The sequence below is a fragment of the Triturus cristatus genome, chromosome 7 (genome assembly GCF_964204655.1).
Source record: "Triturus cristatus chromosome 7, aTriCri1.1, whole genome shotgun sequence".
NCBI lineage: Eukaryota > Metazoa > Chordata > Amphibia > Caudata > Salamandridae > Triturus > Triturus cristatus.
In genome coordinates, this window is record NC_140590.1 from 1,214,793,403 (window position 1) to 1,214,819,676 (window position 26,274).

General features: G+C 43.7%; 1 protein-coding gene across 1 annotated transcript in view; it reads left to right on the top strand.

Moving 5' to 3' along the window:
• LOC146811634 (transmembrane protease serine 9-like) overlaps positions 1-26,274 on the top strand; it is a 1,785,969-nt gene that overhangs the window by 1,350,049 nt on the left and 409,646 nt on the right. Inside the window, exon 17 of the mRNA XM_085618610.1 lies at positions 5,045-5,207. Coding sequence (XP_085474736.1) covers positions 5,045-5,207 — 163 coding nt within the window. The remainder of the gene's footprint in view (positions 1-5,044; positions 5,208-26,274) is intronic.

Sequence of the window (26,274 nt, forward strand, 5' to 3'; positions counted from 1 at the left end):
ATAACATTTCTGGATTTCAGAGCTCAACTAGGATTTTGTTGTTTTCAGCAGTCTGAGATGAAGAGGTTTTACACTCGAAGGTGGAGCCAGCAAGAATCTGTCAGGGTGAGGGTGGTGTTAATTGCCTTCAACTTGTAATTAGATGGACGTCTGCTAATGATGCTTCTGGGTGTTGGGTGGGCCTGAGAGTACGGAATTTCCCTCAGTCAATGTGAGAAACTATGAGGGCCTGTGTCTTGTCTGGAAGTTAGAAGCAGGTAAGTGGATTTTGATCTTGATATCAGGTATGGTCTGAACTTTAATGGGCAAGGTCTTTGTAAGTCATTTATAATAGCATGTGGAAACTGAGGTGATTGGTGCATTTAGTTAGTGAGTGTGACAAGCAAAGAAGTTTCCAGTATAAGTCAGTCGAACTTATTAGATCTGACGGCATTAATGACAAGGACACGCTCTGTCAGGGTGAATTTAAAGTCTGCATCTGACTTTCAAGATTGTATAAGAGCAAAAAGGATTTCAGATGCTTATTATTGCTTGTTGACAGCATCGAGAGTCAGAGTTGAGTATTATTAAGAATTGGAGTGTTTCAATGTCTTACTTTGCAAGCAGGCTGCATGGAGATAATCAAGATAACTCAGGAGCTGAAGGAGCCTGGGTGAGGGTGCCTCTTGTGATAAAAAAAACAGGTATCTGGTGTTCTTAATTTTCCTAATTGTCTACTGGATGGAAGGAGTTAAACCACTGCAGGCAATGGTAGATGTAGTCAATGCAAACTGATTACTGACTAACAGGACAGTGGTTGCTTGTGCACTGCAGCAAGGTCTGAAACATTGATTGTACTTTGGAGGAGTTTGTGATATGTAGGTGTGAAGTTGATTTACTATTGCACTTTCCGTTAGAAGAAGTTTACAGATCATTCGACAAGATTTACGTTCATGAATCACATCTTGAATGCTCACTGACGTGAAAATTGAAGGCTCTTATGGGGTTACTTGCATTAAAATTACAGAACAAAAAGTAGGATAAAAGATACTCAAACTACTTCCACCCCTGAAGCATTAACAACCCACTAGCAAGTAAGTATATACTCCAGAACACCATTAATCAAAGCACATTGGGTCTTTTCTTGGGTTGACACTTATTACCTTCAATGAAGATATTTGAGTGTTAACAAATGGATTTCCTGACTTTCAAGCATGGACAGCTCAGTAGTACACATGTTCTTCTTGTTATTCTATTACGTCCTGTATGGCAGAATCCACCGGGGCCTGAATCTTTTGTCTCCCGAATTTATATTCGGGGTAAGGCATGCTACTATACTTGAACCAGAGATCACCAAAGTGGAAAAGAGGAGGAAGCCAGGTTGGCTTAGGCATATATATGTCCCTCAGAATGCCCACCACAATCAGGAAGAAACTTTAGGGGGGCGTACCTATGGGAGTGGTGCCCCAAACTCCCACACCCAGATAAGAGGTGCAGGGCAAAACGAAAATAGGGGGAGTGGGTGCGGGGTCAGGGAATGCGTCAATAAGCCCCTGCCTGCTAACTTGTGGTGCTGTACAAGATATGGGCAGGCACATTTATTTTTTTTGTTTGTTTTTTATAGCACTGCAAACTGAATTGATATATGAGGCTTTACAGGTAACAAGAAAACAGAAGTTGAACTCTCCAAGGGAAAGTACAAATATGTTTACCTACATTTTGGAGGTTTCTAGACTTAGCCCCCAATAACTTGTGTGAGTCAGAAAAACCCAGAGTAGATGGTCTTCAAAGACACTGCCATTTTAGACAGTCTTGCTTCCAGTTATCAAATATAGTGTGATGGAGACCTCTGGTTATCACATTGGTATTGTCACGAAAAGATAACATTGCAGGTTGTTCTTATTGAAGCAATGTGTAGAGCAATAGCATAAATTACTTAGAGGCTTATTCATAAATGGGTGGATAGCTCATCGTTGTGCCAGAGGGATGGAGTAAATTACCCTGTCCTCCTGGTGGAGGGACCACTTGCCACATTTATAAATGACTGCCAACAGGTGGTCAATTAGAATGCATTGGCAGTAGCCACTGTCAAGGCGGTTCTTGCCTCTGTATTTTGATGTTTGAACAGTTTTCTTTTCTTATTTTCAAAACGAAAATCCCAAAACACGATGATCTATGACCAGCAGGACACAACCAAGTACATTATCCACACAATTACTTAGAGTAATGCTCTTTCTGGTGATTTTTTTTTTAAATCTCAGATGTCGCAATGACCTCCCATCTCACCTTTCTCTTTTAACAACTAAAGAGTTCCCAAGTTAGTGATCAGCACACTCTCACCAAATGTTGTTCACACTTCACATATGAGGGCACAGTAGGGTGGAAGGCAACTGTAGCTCCACTATATCACTTCTGTAGCAGTAAGGGGTCAAAGTGGAGCCGCATTGTGACATAACAGTGTCCTGCAGCAATGCTACACATTTCTCTGGACCTATTGTGATGCTTGGGCTAAATATAAATGTGAGGAATCTACAGTTAGAGTATCAACCAGAAAGAGTGTCAACATGAATTTGTTCTTTCAGCGCACTGCTGATGCTTCTTTTCCCTAGGTTGTAATATGTTTGTTTGATTTGCTCTCAGAAGCTTGCATTGCTCGCCATTCAAAGATGTTTTGAGATGGCTTGAAAATATTATTTGATTGTGGTTAGATTTCGTGCTATGTTCTTTTACATGGGAGTTAACATCAGTGATGTGTTCAATGTTTTCCGGTCCTGGCTGAGGTGGTCCCCTAGAACTTTTTGGCTAAATTGTTAGGAAGTTTTTTCTGGATCTTCTTAGGACATTTTCGGATTGTGTGATATGGGTTAAAATGTTTTAGATTGAAAGGGTAGAGGCGATTATAGGACCTGTCGATCTTGATGGTCTGTGCAAAAGGTAGATGAAATGGCCAAAGATGGTTCAGTCTAGTGCTTTTCTGGCTTTGTGGGAGATGGGTAGTAGCAGATCAATGAAAGTTGAATTTCTTTAAGTGAATATCTTGCTTTTCTTTTTCCTCTAAATGTTGAAGTCACCATGGACGTTGTTTGCTGTGGAGAGCATTGTCTCTCCATGAAGTATTAAGTGAAGTAATTTGGGTAATAAACTCTGTTTTCTAGGGGAATGGTAGATCCTTTAGAAGTATATTCTTGTAGGTGGCTAGGTTCTGAGGCTGCTTTTGAGGCATTTGAAGAAAAATCCAAGTTTGTGGACTTTATGTTTTACCTCGTATAATATTTCCATGGCATATTACTATATTACCTCCAATTTGTTGTTTTCTATCAAAGATGATGATCGAAAAAAGCCCCCTTGTACTTGCTGGTTAATGATACACTCTGAGAAGTCAATTAAACCATATTGAGATATTCACAAAACATCTAGGTTGTGGATGAGTAGCAGATCAGCAATGTCAGTATAGTAGGCATTTACAGATCCGGTGCTGTGGCTCAAACATTTGATTAAGAATTGTTGCAAGTTTTACTGGGAACACAGAGGGTGATTTGGTCCCTGCTAGATGGTCCTCAGTTTGTCTGTGGCAACACTACCTTCATTTACCCTTAGAATTTAGAGGTCCCCAATAAAATTGGTGGGGATCATCGTGTAACATTTGACAAATATTTAGTGCTGGTCACCCGCCATTTCATAGTTGCTGGTCTTTATTTTACATTTCTGAAATAAAATCATGTTTTCACACATACAATATTGTGCGTAATATGACACAGAGGGGAGGAGGCTTACAATAAGGCCTTGTCCTTAGCTACCACACATATCAATATCAGTGGACCTAAACCCCTACACCTACCAGATACTTGTTTTAACATCAAACCCATTTTTACACATAGAATATCACTTCACTTTTTTTGATGGTGAGATTTAAGGTTGCGAGAAAACAATGGGATGGGGAGATAAGATTATGGTCTCATTATAAGCCCCAACCTCATCAACAAAGTGTTGTATGATTGAAAATATATGACTGGTGAATTTCATGTTTTTTGAGGTTTTGTGCTGTAGCCAGTATTACACAGTCAATCTTAACTCACCTTTAACTTAGTGGTGGTGCTTAGACGTCCTCCACTATTGTCAATGATAGAGGGGGTACATTGTTTCTACCTCCATCTTTTACAGGAGGTTTTGTATAAGCCATTCCTGCCATTCCCTTAGCCTTTAGCAATGGTATAGGTGTAATTTATGTCCCCTGCTTTCCCCCGAATGGAGGTATTTAGTACCCTTTTCCTAGGGAGTGTCCTGCTTTGCCCTGGAATTTGTAGAGTAGCAGGTGTTATTTAGTGTTGTTGCGCAAGGACTTAGTATGTATTTCTTGCCACCTTTCTTGACCAGAGATGGGTGTGTTTATTTGTCCCCCTATCATGCCCGAAGGCAAAGATCTAGGTTTCCTACCTGCTCCTATAATTGGGGTTGTTTGGTTGCCGCAAACTTGCTCAGCGGTGAGGAGGTGTGTGTACGCTCCTCTACCTTTGCCAAGGATAGTGTGGACTTTGTAATAACCAGTGGCCGGAGCGATGTTTGCTCTCACCCTTCCACCCCCACTCTAAACAGAGAGGGAGCTATTTATTTCTCCACTTTGCTGAATAGTAGAGGGTTGCTTGTTGGCCCCACCTTCATCATGAACATTCTAGTTTTGGATTGCCCCTGCCTTACCCTAGGAGTGGGCAGATCTTGGTAACATTGCTTTGGGCAAAGGTTGTGAGATTTTCTTCCCGCTGACTTTTAGAAAGCAGGGATGTTTGTCTGCCCCCACTTACAGGATCAGGTAAGAGCTTTGATAGTCTGCATCAACCAGTCTGCATCGTACATCACTGTTTAGGTATAGCATGTGTTGGTCCTACTAAAGGAGCCCGCAAGGACATTTAAAAGTGTGTGTCAGTATTTTTGTGTGGAGTTTTTTCTTTCCAGGTAAATTGTTTTGACATATTTCGGCACACCTTGTACTAGTCCTTTATAGCAAGGTACAATTTGCATCATTGTCCTACTCAAATTCATGGACCCATTGTTACGTTCTCTTTTCTAGTGTGTGGACATCCTACAATTTCAAATCGAATTGTTGGAGGCGAAAATGCCCAGGAAGGGTCATGGCCATGGCAGATCAGCTTAGAAAAAAATGGCTATCATATCTGTGGAGGGTCTCTCATAACCAACCAGTGGGTAGTCTCTGCAGCTCACTGCTTTTCTAGGTAAGTCTTATCACTCTGGTAATGTAATCATTCATGAGGCAATTGTACCATGTTTATGAGGAGTCACTGGTGCAGAATTCCCATATGTAATTCCACTCCATCTGATTATTAATGGTCCAGTGTTTTCAGACATGTTTCTTTCTACGTGAGAACACCAGACCTGATTTTACTGGCCAGCAAAAACTGCTGGTAAAATCACTTTGGTCTTTGGCTGCATAGCAGCCAGGCCTCATTTCACTGCCCCACCCGCCCTCCTTTTCAGGGAAGAGAGTACACCACACCGTGGCTTTCTCCACCCCTGCCTCGCAGAGAAGACCCATTTACCAACTGCTCAGAGCAGGTGGTAAATGTGAGTGTAAACCCCATGGAATTGGGAATGAAGTGCAGTTTTAGGCCGTCTGAAACTGGGTCTGCATAGGTATTGCTGAGTCCATGGAGGTACACTCATAATTGCACAATACTGGTGGGGTTTTACCACACAGTACTGGTAATTATAGGTGTGAGGTTTGTATTACGCCAATATCATGTAACTCGTAATGAAGTCTTCATATATTGTTATCAGAAGTTAAACTGAGGTTTCTTCCTCATCAGGTTCTCACTGAAATTCATGAATTAAAGCATCAGAGGTGTTGATGGAGCTTTGAGTTCTAAAGTCTTCAATTTCACAGACCTGGCCCAAGGAACATTGGACATAATGCTCAGATTCACAGCTTCTCTGGCAAAGGGGAGACAACCTTTACAACAAAACTATTACAATGTATGCCATTACATCGCATGTCGTTGCAATGCAAAGGGTGTGCAGCAGTGGGTAGAAGGTGTTGGATTTAACTCCAGCACCTTCCCTACTGTTGCACACACTGGAGTTGGAATCGAAAATTAATCTATTCCAACTTCCATCACCCCCCGACAGAAAGTCAGAGTGAAAGTTTGCGTTGCAACAGCATGCGATGTAGTGGCATGCGTTGTAACATCATCTATTCCTGAAAAAGACCGCATAACGCTTGCAATGAAAAAACATAAATAAGTCACTGTTAGTTTAAAACATTATATTTTGGTCTGTGGAGCACAGGGAATCCTTACAATTCTATAATGAGGCTACTGATGATCACAGCTGTTGGCTCTTGCCTTCAGACAGTGAATGCACTGTTTGCTGGGAGGGGTATTGTTTCCAATAAAGGATTTGGACTGCCCATTGCTTACAATTCGTTGGCATAATTGCCGGTCTTCTTTGCTGCCTCCTAATTGGCCAGCACGTGACGGGCGTCACTTACTGTTTCTACTGTGGACCATGGAAGAAACACAGATTGAGTCACCTTGAGTAGGTTCTGCATGCTACTGGCGCTCTGATTGAGGAACTATTTCTTCTTCCTCTCTTACCCCCGTTGTCCATGGTGCTTCTTCTCCCTGCCACAAAACCCTTCTCCCTGTTTTCTAATTCATTTTACAGAATTCAGCTACCACTCTTAAAACGCCCTCGTAAACTCGCCCGTCGTGTCTAGTGACATACTTGCTGCTATGCACATGCTCTAGCTTAACCTGTAATTAGTATGGTGCTTCATTAATCAGCCAACACTGCTGTTTCCTTAACACCCTCAGGGTGCAACTTGTACGTCTAGCACATTGCATTTCACTGCTATTGATTAATCTGTATGCAAACATCCTATGTGCACTGTCTAACATCTGTAAACAAAAGCAAGCTCCTTCCAGTTAATTTCTACTAATACACGCATATTATAAAAATGCATTGTGAAAACATTTAATGGATTTGCCTTCCCAGAGCATTGTAACACGCTTAATACAGTGATTTGAGTAGCTCTGGCGAAATGTGACAACAGTAGTACAATTTAGATGGGAGAGAGAGAGCGAGCGAGAGTGACAGAGATTAGGGTGCACATTTCACAATATTACACAATTCTATAACACACTACACCACACAATGCCACACACTTCTACTCCACTTCACACCACACAATGCCACACAATTCCATTCCTGTCCACACAATACCACACAATTCCACTCTCCTCCATTTCACACCACACCAAAAAATGCCACACAATTCCACTCCACTTCTCGCCACATGATTCCACTCCAGCCCACACAATGCCACATAATTCTACTCACACAATGCCACACGATTCCACTCCACTACATGCCACACCCTGCCCTCCACTCCAGTCCATACCATACCACATAATTTAACTCCACCCCACACAATACCACTCCACTACACTCCCCACAATGACACACAATGCCACTACACTCCCCACAATGACACACAATGCCACTTCACTCCATACAATTCCCCTTCACTGCACACTATGTCACACAATGTCACACAATGCCACACCACTCCACTGCACACAATTTCACTCCATGTCACACAATGCCACTCCACACCACACAATGCTACTCCACACAATTCCACTCAATTCCATTCCACTCTAGTCCACGCATCTCTGCTCCAACCGTTCCAATCAGTTCTACTCAACTCCAGTCCACTCTGCCCAACTACAAGCCACACAATGCCACTACACTGCACACAATGCCACTCCACACAGCGCTACTTCACTTTATGCCACACAATGCCACTCCACTGCACACAATGCTACCACATTCTATTCCACACCACACAATGTCACTCCACTCCACACAATGCCACTCCACTCCACACAACACAGTGCCACTCTACACAACACAATGCTGCTACACTCTATTCCACACCACACAATGTCACTCTCCTCACAACAATGCAACTCCACTCCACACCACACAATGCCACTCCACACCACACAATGCACTCCACAGGACACCATGACACACAATTCCTCTCCACTCCACACAGTGCCACTTCACTCCACACCACACAATTCCATTCCATTCCATGCAATTCCATTCTACTCCACTCAATTGCATTCCATACTACACATTTCCACTTTACTCCACACAGCTCAGCTCTTCTTCACTTCACGCCACACAATGCTACTCCACTGCATGCCATTAAATGCTACTCCTCTCCACTCAGTGCCACTCTACTCCACACAGTGCTACTACACTCTACTTCACACAATGCCACTTGACTCCACTCCACATAATTTAACTCAACACCACACAATGTCGCTCCACTCCATGCCTCATAATACCACTGTAGCCTACACAGTGCCACTCTACTCAACCCCACACTATGCCCCTCCACTACATGCCGCACAATGTCACTCCATTCCAAACAATGCCACTCCACTCCACACCACTCCACTTCACTCCACCAAAGCCAATAGAGCTCACATTGATGTGACCAACAGGCCTTGCTAATGCTTCTTTTTAGGTTGAAAGGGTCACCTTTTCCACTAGTCTGATGGCTGGCCCACAAAAGTATCTTCAGCACCAGGAACCCTTTTAGTGATAAAGAGATGAATAAATAGTGTTCAATGAAAATTTGTAAGTTGCAACAAACAATGAAAATAAAACAGTGAAGAAGAATAGTACTGTTTTGTAAGCCCCAAAAAGGCAAACGTCAGCAGGTAAGAAGCAGGAAGGACTGCTGGGAAAACATTGTAAGGTGAAGTGGGAAGGGATAGCAGGGAGGTAAAACATAAACATGATTCATATGCCAAACAAGCATTGGCAAATCCAATAGGCTGGCTCCTGCAAGTCTGCAATAATTTTGTTGCAAACATATTTAGGAGATATTTATAGTGGAAATGTAAAATAACTGCTACTGAAATATATTAAAAAACTGAAATTAAAACAAAACAACAAGCAGTAGCTCTGCAGTTGCAGGGACTAAAGTGATTACCTCTTTCGATGGATGTGCACTAGGAAAATGCTGTCACTCAAATTAAAGAGAGCCAAAGGCTGAAGTGGGCTGACTCTCTGCTCCATTCTGTGGTATGGGGAAACTAAAAGTGAATGACACTTGAACAAACCAATTGATGAAGAGGGCTGACCAAACATCCCTGCTTGTATACGTGTGTGTGTGTATTTTTAAATTTCAAAGCACTTTATTGGATTTTATACAAAAATACAATAACCAAAGTTGCCATGATACAGCACTGCAGAACACACTGTGGAAAAGGCAGGTAAAGTGAATTAATCACTTGTACAAAATTGCTTAATGCAGTATAAGGGAAAGGAGGCGAGAACAAAGCATACAATAAAGCATAAGGTAAAACAAACCTTAAGAATCATATAAAACATAAGAAAAAAAGCAAGTCAAGATATTACAATTGTAGGCATGACAATCCAGGAACTGAAAGTGGCAGCATACTAATTTTCAGAGAGACAACAGTCTGCTGACGGACAAGAGAGAGTCTCGTGGAACGTAATAACTATGAAACCATTTCATGGTGTGTTGAGGGATTCATGGGGATTTTCTATAGGCGAAATAGTGATCTAGTGTCTTACACACAGTTCTGGACTGTGACCTTCAAGCGGTGTTTTGTACAGTTATGTTATTGCCCCCCCTCCTTAAGTGAGAGATCAAGCTCAACCAGGACCTGAAAGAGGTGGCAATGTTTTTTTTCCAGTTAGGGAGAAGGGATTTAAAGGCCGCACACATTAATATATCTACCAGGAGGTGATCATTATGTGTCTTGAGTTGTGGGTTAAGGAAGCAATGAATAAGTGAGAGAATGTTCCTCTCCAGGTTGATCCCATAGAGGGAACGTATAACATCAAATATAAAGTTCCAGAAGTGAGAAATAGAGCTACAATAAAAAAGCATGTGAGGGAGATCACCTGTAGCTTTATTCCAGTTCCAACACAGTCCAGAATGTCTTATGTAGGTGCCAATATTTTGTTTGGGATAAAGAGGGAGTGGTTTTGTAAGAGATTACTGATTTCCAAATCAAGCTCCACTCATCTGAAGAGACAGATCCATGAGCATCCTGTTTCTTTAATATTTTTGAGTTTAGGCGTGCAGTTTTAGGTTTTAAGAGATGATAACATTTGAAAGATTGGTGGCCGGTTTTCTTAAATTCTAAGAATTGCAAAATAAACCAATAATAAATCATATTCCAAAAGTAGATGGGAGCATATGTGTGAAAATGTTGTATTATTTTTAGGCAGATTTTGTTAATGGGTTTTAGAATAGCAAACAAACGCACATGCCAGAAATATATGTTGATAGCATATGATTTTATGCGTAAGTCCCGAAGGCCAAGGGTGAATTACACATGACTGTGAGCTCTGTGATTTGTCAGTCCTAAACGTCTGCGAAGCATTACAAATGTAAGGCTGGTGCTATGTGAAGGGCACTGCAGGAAGCTGCCTTATGGTATGCACACACATGGCCAAAGGTTGGTACCCGGTTTCAGTATATGGCATCAAAATAGGCTTTGTTGCCAGAAAAATAAGCATTGCCAAAGCCAATAGGACTTTGTTGGATGCTAGCTTTTAGGCATTGTCAGGGCTGGACTGAGGAGCCAAAGGCAGCCTAGTAAAAATATTTAATTCAGGCCCTCTCCTGTCTGCGCCTCACTCTCTGTCTTACCATCAAGCTGTTCTCTCTGTCCTTCTCATCTCTCCCTCCCTACCTAATCTCTTAATCTCCACCTCCATCCATCTTTTTCTCACTCTTTGAAACCCGCCTGTGCATGCTGCAGTTAATCTTGGGAGCTGGAGAAAGTGAGTGAGGTAACAGCAGCGGCCCTGGGCAGTCAAAACCACCCTCCAGTGGTTCCAGCTCACTGGAATAATGCCTGATGGAATAAAAGGTCATTCCAGCCCTGGACAGAAATACCAAACCTAATACTTACCTACCTCTGAAGGCGTAATTCACAACAAGGGGAAAGTGTGCCCAAAAACAACATTTCTAAAGCCAATCAGTACCTAATCAGCTAATGACATGATAACTTTCTACCGTGGGACTACCGTGAAATACCCCAACATTTCGCAACAATGCCGCAATAATAAATATAACAATTTTCAGTGCATAAAAATATATAAAATAATTACACAATTTACCTGCACTACAAAAATAAACATGTGCGCACTAAAATATGCAATCCTGCAAAATGTAAACAAAATACGACTCCCGCTTTTCGCGCAACACACATTTTAAAGTGTATATTAAATATATGGGACTCAAGTATGTTTTGGGACACCTCTTTTTTTTTACACCCCCTTCTGCCAACCCGCAAAACGTTTACTCCATCCACATCTAAATCAGTGGAAATGTGTGGCCATTCCTCAAACAGCTGCAGTATTATTAAGGTATAAAATTTGGAAACAATCCATAGGTCGATAATATATTTAATATATGGAATTTTTCAACCAAAAAACGTAACCAATTACCTCTTCATAAAAGTGGTTATAGGTTGTTAACAATAATAAAACTTAATCATTATCTATATGTAACACCCTAACCCAGAAGTCAGCAAAACACTGTCCGGACAATAATGCAAAAATTGAATAAAAACAACATGGTTGATTTCTACCTTTGGTAAACATAGCCATCAACCAATCACACCACTAGTTCCAAACCTCATGGACTGTGGTATACTGTGAACTTTGCATAACTTACACTATGGGTATATTCAGCCACAAATTTGACATTTAGATAGTAAAATTCATATTTTTCAGATATAACATTCGCATCTTTTCACATTATTTTACAGGACCTTTCATTTTAATTACACACTCCACTTTATGCCACACCAGTACATAAGAGTTGACTTTATGCTGCTGCACTCTACGCTCTTTACAGCATGCCCCTTCACTATGCGATACTCCAGTATACACCATTAAATTCTACGCTTATCCACAGTACATTACTCCACGGTACTTCACCCAAATCCAGTGTACGCCACTCCACTCTACACCACTATGCTCTACCCTAATATACTGCTCACCGCTGTATTCTCTTACACTTTTGTGTATGCCGGTTTACTGGTCAACCCTTACACTGTGCTGCTCACAACTGCATGCTATTTCACTATACGTAATTTCAGTTTATACTATTCTAGTTTATGCTATTCCACTATGGCCCATTTATGGTACACTATAAGAGTGTACGTTATTCCAGTGTACACTATTACACTCCACAGCAATTCTGCTAAAAGGTAGCATACTCCACTGCAGTGTACCACAGTGTCCTGTATGCTATTTCACTTTACAAAACTAAATTCTGCAGCATTCCACTAAACAACAACCTCACTAGACTCTACACTTCTGTAATTAACCCTATTGAATTGTACAACAATCTACTGTATGCTACTCCACTATATGCCTCTCCAATGTATGTTTCAAGACTTAATGCCTGTAAACACTGTTATTACAGTAAACACTACTTAATTGCATGCTACTCCTCTGTATGGCACTAAATTACACTAAACGTTAGGCTACTCCGGTATACCCCATTTTACTATACCCTATTAGACTGTACACCACTGTAGTTTACGCTATTCCGCTCTGCACCACTGTACTGTATGCCACGCCAATATATGCCACTCCACACAATTGTACTTTACAACACTACACTGCGCAGCACTCGACTTTACATCCCACTGGACCCACTCAACTGTAAGCCACTCCACTGTATGACACTCCACTGTACCCCACTCTAGTGTACGCTATTCTAGTTTACGCTTCTCTACTGTACCACACTCCACTGTATGCTATTTTAGTATATGATATTCCATTATATGCCTCTACACTATACAACAATTCCCTCTATAGCTGTCCACTCTAAATCACTAGACTCTATGTGAAGGCACTTATTTACAAGACTTTACTCCACTTTACCACACTCCACTATGTGCTATTGCACTGTATACCACTAGACTCTACGCCACCTCACTTCATGCCACTGCAATATACACCACTCTACAATTTCGTACTTCGGTGTATGCCACTCCACTATTTGCATACCACTCTATGCTACTCTGCTGTATGCCATTCAAGTGTACTCCAGTATACCTAATTCCACTTTATTCCACTCCAGTATAACAAAATATACTGTACCACAGTATACTTTACAACACTATCGACCACTATATTCTACCTCTCCACTTAACACTCCACTCCACATCATTAAACTGTGTCAATATTACACATTTGTTACTAACATTAGGAAAACCATCGAACTTCACACAAAAAGCAAAAGTTAAAGTCAAGTTTTCGTATGGAAACGTTATGTTTGGCATAAAAACACAACTTAAACTACACAAACTTAAGAAATTCTACAGTTATAGTTATATCTTTAATTTATCGTCCAAGCACCACTGTTAAACTAATGTAAGTCATACTTATAACTCAAAATTCAGATACCTCACACCCCTCAGTACACAGTCTTCTCACCACACTGCATTAACTATTGCTCGCCCCTTCTCTATCTACTGCGTATATCCTTGTGAATTACAGAAGTTAAAGCACGTGAAATCACTGCATTAGTGACACTTATGGCACATGGAATTTCATGATTTTCCTGAACACACTGCATAGTACAGTGGCAAGGTATAATCAATGCAATGTGACGAATGGGGTGGGAAGACTATGGGGTATATTCTCAAGAATGTATGATAACTACCGCAAGAGGAGCTTATCGCAACTCACCACATCGCAGTCCATCGCGGGAAAATAACACCTTCATAACGCGACATTCCCAAGCCAGAGGCACTATGCGATAGTCCCACGATAACGCGTCAAATGTCCGTGAGGAAGCCAACACGACGCCGCAAAAATGCGAAACACCAACGCAAAAAAAGCTGCGATGAGGCCAAGCGTGATTAGAAAATCATCCAAAAGCAGCCACAGGCCTGTCAATCCCACGCATCATGCGGGAAAATGCACTATAAAAGAACTTAAAAAAAACACACCAAAACCCAATCAAACTGCGTAGCACCATGGATGCACCCGGACCCAGTGCATAGGACAACCCGAAACCCACAAGCACCACGGAGGGCCAGCCAGGAACACCTGTGCCCTGGAATGGCAAGGAGAAGATGAAGAGGAAGACGGGGTTCAGTCCCAAGGAAGACTGGATCATCGTCACAGAGGTGACAGAACACTACCAACAACTGTTTGTCACCTCCACTGTGCCATTGGCAACACAAACGGAAATATGGCAGTCCATCGTCACCAACATGAATGCAGTCGGAGTGTCGAGAAGGTCACTGGAGGAGGTCAAGAGGCGCTGGCATGAAGTGTACAGCCTAACCAAGGAGAAACTTGCTGCCAACAGGAAGGCAGCAAAGGCGACTGGAGGTGGGAGTCCTGCGCCACAGGAGGAGCTGGATGAGCTGGAGGAAATGGTGGCCACAGTCATCAGTGCGGAGATGGTGCAAGGAGTTGGGGGTCTGGACACAGCACGATATGACTTGACCCAACAGCAACAGGGTGAGTAACGACCAGGGCCTGGGGTGACGGAGGGAGATGGGCACAATGGCACACATGCACAATCATGTCCAGCACACTTAACACCCACAATGAGTGTGAAACATGTCCCTGATACCCCTGGCACACTGCAGCACACATAGAAACACCAAGTAGGCCCCCGTCCACAAAGTGGACAAATGGGCCCCCCTCCATATCACCTATGCCACAACCTACCCATGTACATGTGCTGAAGCAAGAAAAGCAGCAACTCTGTGAGCCACACGGACTATGCAACTGACACTGCATGGCAGATAGCATGGCTGCAGTCACAATACATGACATGGTGCACGAGACAACTTAGAGCTTGCTGAGTGTGGACCACATCCGTAAAGGAGCAGGTCACACTCTGACACATCCATGTGCACCTACAACCCATTACATCAAAAACACATCTGCAGACAAACACTGCACAAGAGTACAAAAATATGTCCGACAGCATAAATGACCCAAGTCGCAAACATCAAAGCACCTGAAAAGCACACAAGCCAAAGGCACATAGACTCATAGGGATGAGGTGCCGTAAAATAAGAACTGCAGGGCCGACTCGCCAACAATGCAGCACACACACATAGCAATCACAGCACATCAACATTGTCGACAATGTTGTACAAAGTGCAACACTTACACCCCAGGACAGAGGACACAACTGCTGCCGCTCATACGTAGAGACTGGCCAATCACATCTGGCATTGCATGACACTGTGAGATGATGATGTGCGAGTACAACCTCACATCTGTCATGTAGTAGAAATGTCCACTGTCTCCCATCAAATAGGCAGCTCCTCCAAAACAGTCACAATGTACATTGTCATGCAGTCTGTATGTAAACATGTACAATGGGCGACATACATGCAACACACTGTTAACCTGCATCTCACTTACATTGCAGAGGGACAATCAACACCTCCTACAGAGCAGACCACACATCTCTACAGTGATGATGAAGAGGACACCCTGCACTTCTCCTCAGACACCCTCCAACAGCTCGTGGACAGCCTCAGCACCCCACCCCCAGCGGTAGTGTAGCCCAGCTGCATCAAGGTGACCCCACCCCCTGCACAGCCCACACAGCAGGAAGCACACACCCCCACGGCTGGCCCACAGGACCCACACGACCAACACTTTGAATTCCAATGCCGTGTGTTAGCCTGTCAGGAGGAGTTGGCTGACCAGCTGCAGGTGGGTTTCGACCTCGTGGCAGCCAAACACGATGCCATACGTGGGTGTTTGAGTACCATCAGGGACCACGTACAGTCCCTAACGGACACCCCCTGTCCGCACCATGCTCGTCGACAATTCTTGGCTGACCTCGCTGGAGCCATCACTCGGATACAGTACCTGCCTAGTCAGACAGGCTTCAGCTATGACAGCACAGAGTTAGCACAGATGCGGAATACAATGGAGACCATGGAGCAGATGCAGGCTGGGAGTAGGGCTGCCATGAATGAACACCAGCAACATGTAGCTGGGATCTTCCAGGCCATGCAGATCCTCATCTTGCCATTGCTGCCACAGAACCTGTATCAGGTGACTGCTGCAGGAACTTCAACACACACATCTCAGCACCCTGATGTGTCAGTGGCACACAGTGATGCATCCCTTACACCTCCGCACCCTGATGTGCCAGTGGCACACAGTGATGCAGCCATAACACCGCTACACACACCTGACACACCGGACACAGAAGACGTCTCAGAGGAGTAAGATGTGGAGTGCAATAACTGTGTGAGGAAGGAGGCAGTAGCAACCGTACCCACCACATGGCCAGTCACTGCAAGGTTCAGCCATATGCATCATGCCATGGTACAACGCATCCAACTGTCCCCCGGAACACTCTGCGACATTCCCCTGGACCACGACATGGACAGCCGTATATGGCCTTGTACCAATGACACAGCAATCTGGCTGAGGACTGTACTCTTCCTCTTCAGATCAACATCTGCATTCCCCCAAGAACTCTGGTTGGCCCACCACTGGGCAACCACTTAATGTTGGCTTGGACTGGACATGTACCCCTCCATCACGGAGACTCCCCAGAATGTGAATAAAACATACCAAATCACACAAATGTGTCATGTCTATGTTCACCCACGTGTACAAGTATGGATGAATGTAGGGATGTTGATTGCACCCTGGTAGATGTCACCAATGCACAAGTTTGTTCCTGACCCACATGGCCCATTGGATTACTGTGAAGGTGTGAACTAGCTGTGGCCTCATTGCACATGAACAACAATCTTGCATCCCCCAACGTAGCCCCACGTCCATGTATCACATAGGGTTGTGTGTATCAATGTCAGAATCGGTAACCCGCCTGAAGTAGTGTCCCCCATCGCATGTGGCTACGGAACTCCTCTTCGCATGACGTACTCACACACATCAGTGTGTACAAGGTCTGCTCCAATGGATCATATCGAGCCACAAGGCAAGTAGTTTGACACCATACTCACATTGCTGAAGACACGTAACAGCACAGGTTTACCAGCAAGTATCCCGAACACAATGTGTGGCTCACAGAGGTGGAGCTGCCAATAGGGATTCACCACCTACGTACCACAAGCAGTCTGTCCCTTCCTGTGTACGGACAATGCTCATTGATACACACGATTTGTCAAACTAGTCAACACTCATCACAGTTGTACACTGGTGAAGTTGCGTAGGCTTTATTAGCATGTGTGTGTCAGTACGGGCAAGTGATGGGCCCCAACAGGCAGACAAATGCTGAATACACTTGCACGCAGAATGGGAACGTGTTGAGGTGCATGGAATGGGGTGGCAAACATGTACACATATCCTTATGATTGGCAAAGGTCTCAGCACACCTTGCCTTGCTGGTCAGGTCATGTGATGTTTTGCATCTGCTCATTGCCCCATGTCAGGGGACACAACTCACTGCCCATGGGATTTGCATGGAGCTTTCCCACCGGACTGCACCGACTGTGTGCTCTGCTGACACTGAGTGGGTGAAAGGGACCAACAAGGTCACATGTCGTGCCACATTAGCATGTGTGTAGTCTACCTCCAGCAGTATGTCAGATTTGGGAACTTTGCCAAACGACGCTGTGTAGCTCCGCCCATGGGGCAGCAGCACCTTGCACATGTGTGTGGCAACACACGTAGGTGCGCGCACATTCATTCTGAGTCCGTGCGAATGCAGAATAGTCCTCTGTTGTACTGGCTTATGGGACCAATCCTCCACGATGCAACACGGTGTTGGGACCTGTGCTCTGGGTGTCAATCAGTTGTGTATGCAGGAAAGTAGTTACTCGTCCATGAATGCCAGCGCTGCTTCTTAGGCAGTCAGTTCCAGAAGTACGTCGTTCTCGGATTAAAGGAACACGAGGGAGAGCCAATAAATTACCTGGTCCAGACAGATGTGCTCCGACCACACAGTTTCATAAATCCGCAGCACAGCCCAATAGGGGAGCGCCTCGATGTGGTCACTGCACACGATGACTTGTGCAATCACCCATCCACTGCTGCCGGCACAGACACCACATATCAAGGCATCCCATGCCTGGGTATCCGTGTTGCTCTCCTGTTCGTGTGCCAACAGGGGTCGCACACAGAAGTCGTAATCCAGTTCAGCTATGGCTGTGTTGGATAGGCAGACCTCCATGGGCCACTCGAAGGTGCATGATCGACAGTGGAACCATGGCTGGACGCATGTGACGTCTGCAAGCCGGAAACTCAGATGGTAACTGAGTCGCAGGACTGCCATTGGCAGAGCTTGCAACAGATGCAGCATTTGTGCACTGTACAGTTCCACGTGACTGTGGTTGTGCATATGCCCGGTATTGCCTGCCATTGCATTTGTTGGTCTCATACCACCCGCACTCCTCAGACCGGCAGATGTTCTGTGGACGATATGCCACAGCTCGGAGCAATGAGTCGTATGTGTGTTCAAAGTTTTGACGTAGGGGTTGTCTCTTGTACTGATGTGTTAGGGGCATGCCATGCAGGTGTAACTCGAGCAGGGACAAGTGTGTGTGGGGTGTAGACAAGATGCTCTTTCATTAGCACAGTTCGTGGTGCGGGACTCGCCAGAGTCTGGTATGGTATCTCACTCAGGGGGTGCCATGCGCATTGGAGACCAAGGTCGCAGGTTCGGATGTCCTTCTGCCTTGTGTTTAGAGACAAAGGCACTTTCGTGCCTAATTTTAGTCTGACTACTGCTTGCATTTCTAAGATGTGATGTGGCCTTCGCGCTGGATATGTTGCCAGGCCTCAGATTTTGGGTGCACCAATTGCGAGACACACGCAACAGTTGGCATGTATGTGCCAAGGGCATGATTGTCCTTGCGCTCCTTGTTCAGTCTCTCTCTCTCTTTCTCTCTCTGTCCTTTGATGAGTGCCTGACACACCTTCTTATCTGTGATATTGTCTTACAGGCTGTCACTTGCAGATTGTCCAGGGATGACCCGCCATGACTCTACCAAATAGTTGTTTGGTGTGATATTTAATTGTGATGTTTTGTTTGGACTTTCAATGGTGAAGGATTGAATCTGCTTTTTCTGTACTCACATGGCTGCTAGTTTTTGTGTTTCTGCGGCATCAGGCGAATGTTTTTGTGCATGATTTTGTGACGTTGATGTGCATTCTCTTGGTCTGGGAGAGGTGGGGGGTGGCCAGGGTGTGGCCCGGGAGGGGGGGGGGGGGTGGCTGTCCTGGGTGTGGTGGCGGGGGGTGTTGTGTCCCTGTTGGGGCTCCGCGCTGCATGATCAGTGGCTCCATGGAATCTGTTGGTCTTCAGGTGTGGCTGTGGTCTGTGCTCCCTTGTCTATTGCCGGTTGTCGTCCGGCTTTGCACCAGGTCAGAGCAGGTGTTAATTTCCTGCTGCTAACGCGCCTTATCGCCTGTTTTGTGATCTTATCGCCGATCGGGCTGGTTGGTAAGAATTTTGAGGTGTGGTGTTGTCGCGGCTCTTTGCTCGGGAACTACTACTCTGCATTTCATTAGCGTTAATTGCCAGGGTCATCTGTGGCGATGTTTTTGGAGAATGCTATCTCAGGTAAACTGGTGCTATCAGCTATTAGCACCAGCTTGTGAATGGTGCAATATATTTATCACCACTTTGGCTGCGCTAAAGTGCCGTTAACTCGGCGATAGCTCCTTGAGAATATGCCACTGTGTACGGAGGTGTGCGAGTTATCTGAACTTTAAGGTGGTTCATAAGTACAAATGTGAGTTATAAGTATGGCATATTAGTTTGAAAGAAGTGGTTAAACGATACATTAAAGATATTACTGTAACTGTAGAATTTCTAATGTTTGTGTTGTTTGCACCCTGGGTGCAACAAAGGGTAAAATGGCTCCCAGCCTGCCACTCCAGAATTGAAGGGCAGTGTGTACACTGATAGCTCGACTTTGCCATTAAACCTATTAGCAAAGCCACCACATCCCTTATCATTATATGTAAGTCTTCCCTAAGGAAGGCCTATAGAGACCTATGGCTAGGAGCTGTATTTTGCTAAGCGAGGCATATATTTTCATATGTCTTAACAGCAAATCTTCCAAGATGTCGTTTTGCTGTGGATAAAGTTAGTAGCCCCATTGGCTAATACAGGGTTTCCCGGTTTTCACCCCAACCCGGTCAACTCCTGAAGGGGACTACCTAAGTGGGTCTTGTAATGTATCACATTAATCATGACATTAAATGCGGCTTAATGGTCAAGTCAACATTTATGTAACTTTTAAAGCTTGGCAAGTTTAGATAGTTGCCATTTCTGTTTCCAGTTAGTACAGTGGCCTCACAATGGCTTTAACACACAGGCAGAGTTCTGGCCGCCTGGGAAGAGGTGTGAACGACTCACAGGCCCAGGAGCAAAGGCTGTTGACAGTGAGAGAGGTTTCACCTCTTCCCACATGATGGGCGCTCAGGGGGATTAGCCAAAAGTCAAGCTTCGAAGGTGAAGCTACCTTTGGGAGGGAAGCTGCACTGACACCCCTGAGCAGGATTAATCACAAAAAGTATGTCTAGTTAGAGAGGTTGAGGTGAGTCAGTGTATGTGAAAACATGTTTATTTAGGACAAGAACCCTTGCCCACCCAAAGTTGGCATGCTTCATCATTGGGTTCCCTCCTCACACTAGTATCAATGGTACGTGGTATGGGCACAACTCTGCAATAGAGAGGACCTGAGGTGTTTTGTTTTAAAGATGAGGGCCAGGTATGGCTGAGTGCTATATATTGGATTGTAGTGGGTTACAAAGTTGTACTCTGGCTCCCCAGTGGATAGAAATAAAAGCAGTGAGAGGAGTTTGAAAGTAATAGTCCCCTTATATATTACATGTTTCTGCCTTTAGATTGACCCCATCCAGGTTTCAGGAGCATTCCTTAGGGACAGTTTTTACAGTCTTTCTGTGATAATAAACAAACATATTGATCTAATGTTGGATTTGTTATAGTAAGCCGACTGATACAGAAAGTGGACTACAATCTCCTTTTTGTGAGTGCCCACGATGGTACTTCCTTGTAACAAGAAAAAGGGCAACATTAAAACATACAGACATATATATTGCATGAAATCAGGTCCAATTCCAAGCAAGTGTGAGTAGACCTGGGTGAAAGCGCCCAACACCAGTGTGAGTACTAGTGATGGTGGTGGCATAATAATGAGTGGAGACATTCTGTTCTTACCCTCTTAATGGGATATTCAGCTCATTCTCATGCCTAGAAAAGGTCACCTAGGTGCAAAGCTGCGTATTATAATTTGCAATAACAATAAGGCATCAGCATAAATTTAAAAAGACATTTGTCAAGCATGCTCAGATTGCACGATCAAAATATTCATCTCAATCACCACTAGGCTGCTTATTATAAGCCATACCTTCGCTCATTCAGGGGCATTCTCAAGCTCATGGCCGGTGGCAAAATAATAAACGGCAACGCAGTTAAGAAGCAGGCCGTGAGTATTGGCCTATGGAAAGAATATCTAGTGTGGTCTCGGCGCCCTCGTACATGTGTGCCCAGAGAGAGGAGTTTACCTAGAGTGGGTACATCGCATTTAAGGAGCACGCGCCGATGGCCAGTGTGGGGCAAAGGCTTTCGTACGGCAAGCACTGTGTTACGGGTGTTCAATATCATGGGTAATGTAGTCCCAGTGTCTGTAAAAGAGGTTTTCCTATGGTAAACATGGCAATTCCTAGTTCAAATCAAATCAAATATAACTTTATTCGATTGTTAAAAACAACCATAAAAGCATACATTAAAAAATCATTGCGTTTTTTAAAAAATCACAACAGTTCATTTAGCGATAACTCAATGGCTTAAACACCAGAATTATTAATACAAATCATTCAAGGACTTAATAAAGTGCATTATATTATACTTTTCCTAGTGGAAATCACTTTTTTTTAAAACAATGTAATTGTGGCAACACAAAAATGATTATCCAAATGTAGGATATCTAACATAGCCAAACGACATTGCCGATGACCCACCTCTCTCAAAAATGGCAGTAAAACTGTGTGCCTAATATAACTGTAAAATTTACAAAATAAAACAACATGGATAGTACTTTGAGGGGAAACATCATCACAAGGACAGGGCAATAATTTGTGCGTCCAATCATTTGTTATAGGAAAACTAACCAATCTGTGGAAGATTCCAAATCTGAAACGTGATAGTAGGAATCTATCATAGTTACCAGGGACAAACAGCAAATAGGGTTGAATATTAAAAGTTGTTAAAAATGATTGGTGTTGAATGACAGTAGGTTTTAGGATTACCACAGAAATTCTCAAGGTATCCAAAAAAGCAAGGCCCTCCTTCTTCAAATCCTTACGCGATATGGCTGAGATAGTAGGAGGATTTAAAAAATAATCCAGCTTTCCCATGTCAGCTAAAAATGTACGTACATATCTCAGCCATGGTATCCTCATCGCTCCTTCCAATTCCAAGATATCTATCAATATATCTCTATTAAACTTGGTTTCATCTTTAGTCCACATCCTGTGCCATAGTAGCACTGGTTCAAGTTTAATAAGATCAGATATAACAGGAAGACCCAATTCTGCATGACAATTATAGTTAGAGGAACTCTTGGGTACTGCGAGGATAAATTTCAAGAAGGAGTTATCAACTGCCTGAATGGGAGCAGAGTCAGCAAAGCCCCAAACCCCACTACCGTACATTGCACCAGACACGCATTTAGCTTTGTAAATCTTAATTAATTCTACCGGCGGTCTGGTACCTAGTTTCATGGAGAAGGATTTAAGGGCGGCAGTCGAGCGAACCAATGCAAGTTTTTTCACTGCCACTGCCGGGCCCCAAGAGTCATTCTGGTTGAACAAGATACCCAAATAAGAAAATTGTTTAGTGGAATCAAGCTTCTGTCCTGCTATAAAAATGGCCTTTTTAATTTTGGGATTTCGACCACAGCGCATGATGAAAGTTTTCGAGATGCTCACTCTAAGGCCCAACTCGTTCATAAAGAGGGCAAAACTATCCACCACGCGCTGTAATCCCACTTGAGTAAGGGACATTAGCACAGCATCGTCCGCGTACATCAAAGCCGGTATTGGACGACCAGCAGCGTATGGGGGGTCGAATTTACTATTGCACAGGGCTTTCTCCAAACCATTTATATACAAATTAAAAAGGAATGGGGCGAGGACACAGCCCTGCCTGACACCACTCCTGATTGGGATTTTGCCCGTGCATTGCCCCCTTAGGCCATAGCGAACGCGAGCTGAAGCGTCACTATAAAATCGTTTAAGAAAATAAATAATATTGGATTCAACCCCAAGTTGTCCCAGCACAATCCATAAAGTGGAATGGTCAACACAATCAAATGCGGCCGAGAGGTCAACAAAGGCCAGGAACAAACTCCCTTTCCGGGCCCTCTTGTACTTCCCGGTCAGCATTAAAAGATTTAAGCTCTGTTCCACTGTTCCTAAGCCGGAGCGGAAACCATATTGTAGGTCAGATAAAATAGAATTATCCTCAGCCCAAAGCAAAAGGCGGTCCAAAATTATTCGACCCACTATTTTAGTAAAGGAATCTAAAAGGGAAATGGGTCTATAACAACCCGGGTCATGTCTATCCCCTTCTTTATAAATGGGCACAATTATGGACTCCACCCAAGTGGGCAATAATTCTGTAATACAACTAGCGTTAAGCACCTGGACCAGAAGGGGACCCCACAAAGGAACATTTGCCTTAAAAATATCTATAGGGACACCGTCCGGACCTGGTGCCTTCCCGCCCTGACTCACACGTAAGGCTAGTTCAACCTCTTCCAGGGTGAACATTAAGTTTCTAGAGATGGGATGAGCAGAGGGATTCAAAAGAGGGCTAGACTTTCCTAGACCTTCGTATACTTTAGTAAAATGATTAATCCAATCTGTTTCAGCAATTGCTATCTCTAGAGTTGGGCCAGTAGCATCGCTAAGGAAAGGAGTTCTAATGATCTTCCAGAAGCCCGCACTATCCTTCCTTACCGCAGCGTCGTGCAATGCTTCCCAAGATTCTATTTTCAGCTCCTTCTTTCTATCTTTTAGGGTGAGCTTATACTCAATCCTGAGTCTACTCACTTCCTTTGCACACCTAGGTGTTTTATACAGTTGTTTCTTTAAGAGAGAATAAAGTCTTGTGCACCTAGAATTAAACCAGCCTCCATTTTGTTTGTTTTTAGTTTTACATTGCCTAATAAGGGAGGACCTGATTTCATTACAAATAGATAGGAAGGATGCAAGAATCTCTTCAGATGTAGACTCCTCCCTCAAACAAGTCACTACCTCAGACATACTTTTAGCAATTACTGTTTTAAGTGTTTCTACTTGATCCACCTTATCCCATCTTAGCGTGTAGCCATTCATACTACCAATGCTTCACGCAATCTGTCCGCATCTATGTTATCTTTTGGGACAGAATTCCTTGGAATCAGAATGGTTACACAAATAGGAAAGTGGTCACTTAACGCAATATCTGAGACCTTGAAAGAATATATGCTACCAGCGTGCTTAATAGTTACTAGAGCAAAATCAATTGTGGAAGTACAACCCCTCCCAATAAATGTAGGAGGTAAGATGAAAGGGGTTGCACGAACTTCATTTGCAAAACCCAAATCAAGTTTGCCTACTAGTTCGTTAAATTGTTCACCCAAAAGGGAATGATTAAAATGTGACTGGCACAAGCCATCTTCCTGAGTGATTCCGCACCTATTGTCTCCCCTCATGGTGCACAAAGTACAATTAAAATCACCGAAGAGAAGGGTCATCATATTATAACCACAAATTTTACCTTGTAGAAAGAATGCATTAGCCAACTTTTTAAAAACATTAAGTACATCACTGGGGGATCGTTATTATACAAATTAATCAGGGCAATCGGAGTGTCTGAGTCCAAAACGAGTAACAAAAATTGGAAATAAGTATCTTTGACAGGCTCCGTTACCTTTAAGATGTTCAACTTATTTGACAAATAAATCATCTGTCCACCCTCAGCTCTACCGTGGATAACGTCCATGGCTGGTGTATGAAAGGTCTTAAAACCATTTATATGGACCGGATCCCTACTCCATGTTTCTTGTAGACAGATCAAATCGTAAGTCTGAATGAAGGCCTGCCACAACGGGTTACCAATCTTAGATTTGATACCAGCAATGTTCCAAGAACAAACATTACATAAAGGAGGACCCAAAGGGGGGGAGATGGAAGAGTCCACATTCAGACCGACGGGTAGAGATACAGAACCACACTCGCTCCGCTTCTGTAACCCACCAATCAGAGCCTCCGGCCCCCCTATGAGACCCTCAGATGTTGAAAAACTAAGATCTAACCCCTTGCCTTCCTTGCTGTTTTCCCTTAAAGTAATAACAGGCATAAGATCCATGACTAACTCTGGGGAGTTATGAAGGGAATAGAGTTGTGGTCAATCATTTGTGTCCAAACCGCTAAGGGTATCAAAGGGATTAAACGTCGGGATGCCATATATCCCTCCCATGGACCCCCCCCTGACTTAAAGTTTGGCAATGGGGACCTGAAAACCTATCCAGGCGTTGGGGAGAGTAGAAAAAGCCGAGGGGGAGATTGTTAACAAAATCAGAACTAACTGACCCAGTACAACCCCTCTCAATTATATTCCAAACCAATGGTGGTGACCGAAATGTTAAAATTACACAATTACCACTCAGAGATTTAGTCGACGAGCCTAGCCAACTAACTCTTCTAACCATCTTGAACTCAGGAAACAAGGAACTATTAGGTCCAAGCTTGGTAGAAAGGAAATGAAGTGCTTTATTCCTGAGAGTCGACCAGTGTTCGTAAACATTGGGGGGGAGAGGAGGAACATTTGCTAACACCACTGTATATGGAATAGCCTCAGGGGGCAAATTAAGAATTGGTAAAATTGATATCGAATCAGCCTCCCTGATATCTACAACTCTTCTCATAGCAGTCTTAGAGTTGTTAGTTAGCACTTGAGGGGGACCGGATATACCTGCTACGCTAGGTTCTAAACCCCTGGGTTTATTAAACTCCAAACGTCCCAATTCCACATTGGTTTTAGATTGAACATGTTTTTCCAAGGCCCCCGTTGTTTTTTTGGGATTGCTATTTGCTTCAGGCGGAGTCACTAGGGGTAAGATAAGGGGTAATTTAACCTGCGTAGACTGCAGATTTCCGGTAAGCTGTTTCTCCATATTAATTACCCTGGATTCTATATTCGATACTTTAATACGAATAGGTTCTAGG